Consider the following 2,053-nt stretch of genomic DNA (forward strand, 5'->3'; position numbering starts at 1 on the left):
TCATTTCAAAACAGTGAAAGGGAGGTTTATAGGTTTTCCTGAAATCTACACTCAGAGTTAAACAGGTTACCCAGGTTATGGTACGTCTTATTTTCCACATAAAAGGTGGGAAAACCTGGTCCTCGGTCTGTGGTACAAGTCTAAAGCCCAAGTGCACGTCTCTTTCCTGGGCCCACGTCCCTGACGTGATGCTGCGGTCAGTGGAAGGAGCGATCGGAATCGTGGCCTCTGACCTCATCGTCTGTGGGTGCAGGGTTTCGGGTTTCCCACTCTTCACCCACGAAGGACACAAAGTCAAACCAAGAGTTCTCAGCTCTTGGGGTGGACGGGTGGTACTCGGGGCGGAAGGATCTTACCGATTTTGTCCCCGCTGACCTTTGGCCCTATCTGGACAAGTCGGCTGTCACACTGGTGTGGGGTGGGTGCTACTGGCATCCACTGGGTAGAGGCCAGGGGTGCTGCTCAGCTTCCCGCAGAGCCCAGGACAGCCCCACACGAAGAATTTTCCAGCCCAAATGTCCACAATGCCTTGGTCTCGGGAGCCGGCTATAAGCATGGCACCCAAGTAAAGGCCTGACCTCCTCCCACCACCTCTCGGTGTCCTTTCCTGGCCTCTGTGGGTTGTTTTTTTTTGTGTTTTAAATTGAATCAGAGAAAGAAGTTTTATGTCTGGAGCCAGCAGCCAACCAGGAGCTATTACAGAAAAGAGGAAAGCTGGGTCCCTTTCAGCGTCCAAATCTAATGCTTTCTCCCTTTTTCGCTTCCAGTTGGGGGCTCCGGAGTTACCAGTGTTGGGAGGTGATGTACATGCTTTGCAGGGGCCCCAGAAGCTTGTAGTGGCCCAGCCCCAAGTCCTGTAGGACTGTTGGAGGGCGAGCACACAGACACCTCAGAATGGTGATGATGTTTCCGTAGAGCTCTCTGCACCTCCAGGGGCGGAAAAGGCACACAAAGAAAACAGCACCACCAGTGGACGCGTCCTCAGGCCTCGAGCACCACGAGTGCACCCCGTACTTACCCCCTGAGCACCACAGGTGCACGGCGCACTTACGCCCCGAGCACCACCCGTGCACCCCGTCCTTCCCCCCTGAGCACCACCCGTTCACCCCGTCCTTCCGCCCCGAGCACCACCCGTCCACCCCGTCCTTCCGCTCCGAGCACCACCCGTGCACCCCGTCCTTCCCCCCTGAGCACCACCCGTTCACCCGTCCTTCCGCCCCGAGCACCACCCGTGCACCCCATCCTTCCAGTCCCGGAAACTCTGCAGAGGAAGCACCAATCCGTCAGGCCACGTCTCCCTGTCCACCTGACCCCCTTATGAAAGCCCGGGAAGAAAATATTCCTTCCCGGAAGGAAACTTTAAAATTTGGAATGGGAGGTGATATGGGAGAGCGTGGGAGGGGACATGCACAGCACTTGGCCACGTGTCTCTGTGTAACCCACCCCCCCATTCTTTTTACATTGTTTCGAAAGTGCTGACTCTGACTAACACGGATCTTACAGATAAACAGCATGTTTGTATAAGGATTCTAGGAACCAGCTTCAAAAGAAGCCGACTCTGACCTTCAGGCATCCAGCTCGGGGAGATCTGCTGACCTTCCACCTTAGAGCCATGATGACGCACATCAGGCCATCCCTTGACCAGTGTGGACATCCTATCAGAATGGTCCATGCAGGTCTGCACGCACCGAACTTTTCAAGAGCCCCGCCCCCCATCTCTCTGTTCTGCTTTCCCTCTCTCCTTATAAAAACCCTGCCTGCACCGAGTCCCCCATCTCCTCAGGCTGCTGGTTCTTGAATAAACCTATTTTCCTTCCACCAGCCCGCGTCTCTTCTTTTATTTTTAAAAAATTATTGGCCCTCGCCGGTTTGGCTCAGTGGATAGAGCGCCGGCCTGTGGACCAAAGGGTGCCAGGTTTGATTCCAGGCAAGGACATGTACCTTGGTTGCAGGCTCCTTCCCAGCCCAGGCCCTGGTCAGGGCTTGTGCAGGAGGCAACCAATCGATGTGTCTCTCCCACATTGATGTTCTCTCTGTCTTCCCTCTCTAAAAA

The 2,053-nt window shown here is 54.9% G+C and overlaps 1 protein-coding gene across 1 annotated transcript in view; it reads right to left on the minus strand.

Moving 5' to 3' along the window:
* The window catches only part of LRRC43 (leucine rich repeat containing 43), a 14,367-nt gene that overhangs the window by 6,795 nt on the left and 5,519 nt on the right, over window positions 1-2,053 (minus strand). Inside the window, exon 4 of the mRNA XM_023745039.1 lies at window positions 787-921. Coding sequence (XP_023600807.1) covers window positions 787-921 — 135 coding nt within the window. The remainder of the gene's footprint in view (window positions 1-786; window positions 922-2,053) is intronic.

Source organism: Myotis lucifugus, unplaced genomic scaffold (genome assembly GCF_000147115.1).
Source record: "Myotis lucifugus unplaced genomic scaffold, Myoluc2.0 scaffold_511, whole genome shotgun sequence".
In the NCBI taxonomy this organism is placed as follows: Eukaryota; Metazoa; Chordata; class Mammalia; order Chiroptera; family Vespertilionidae; genus Myotis; species Myotis lucifugus.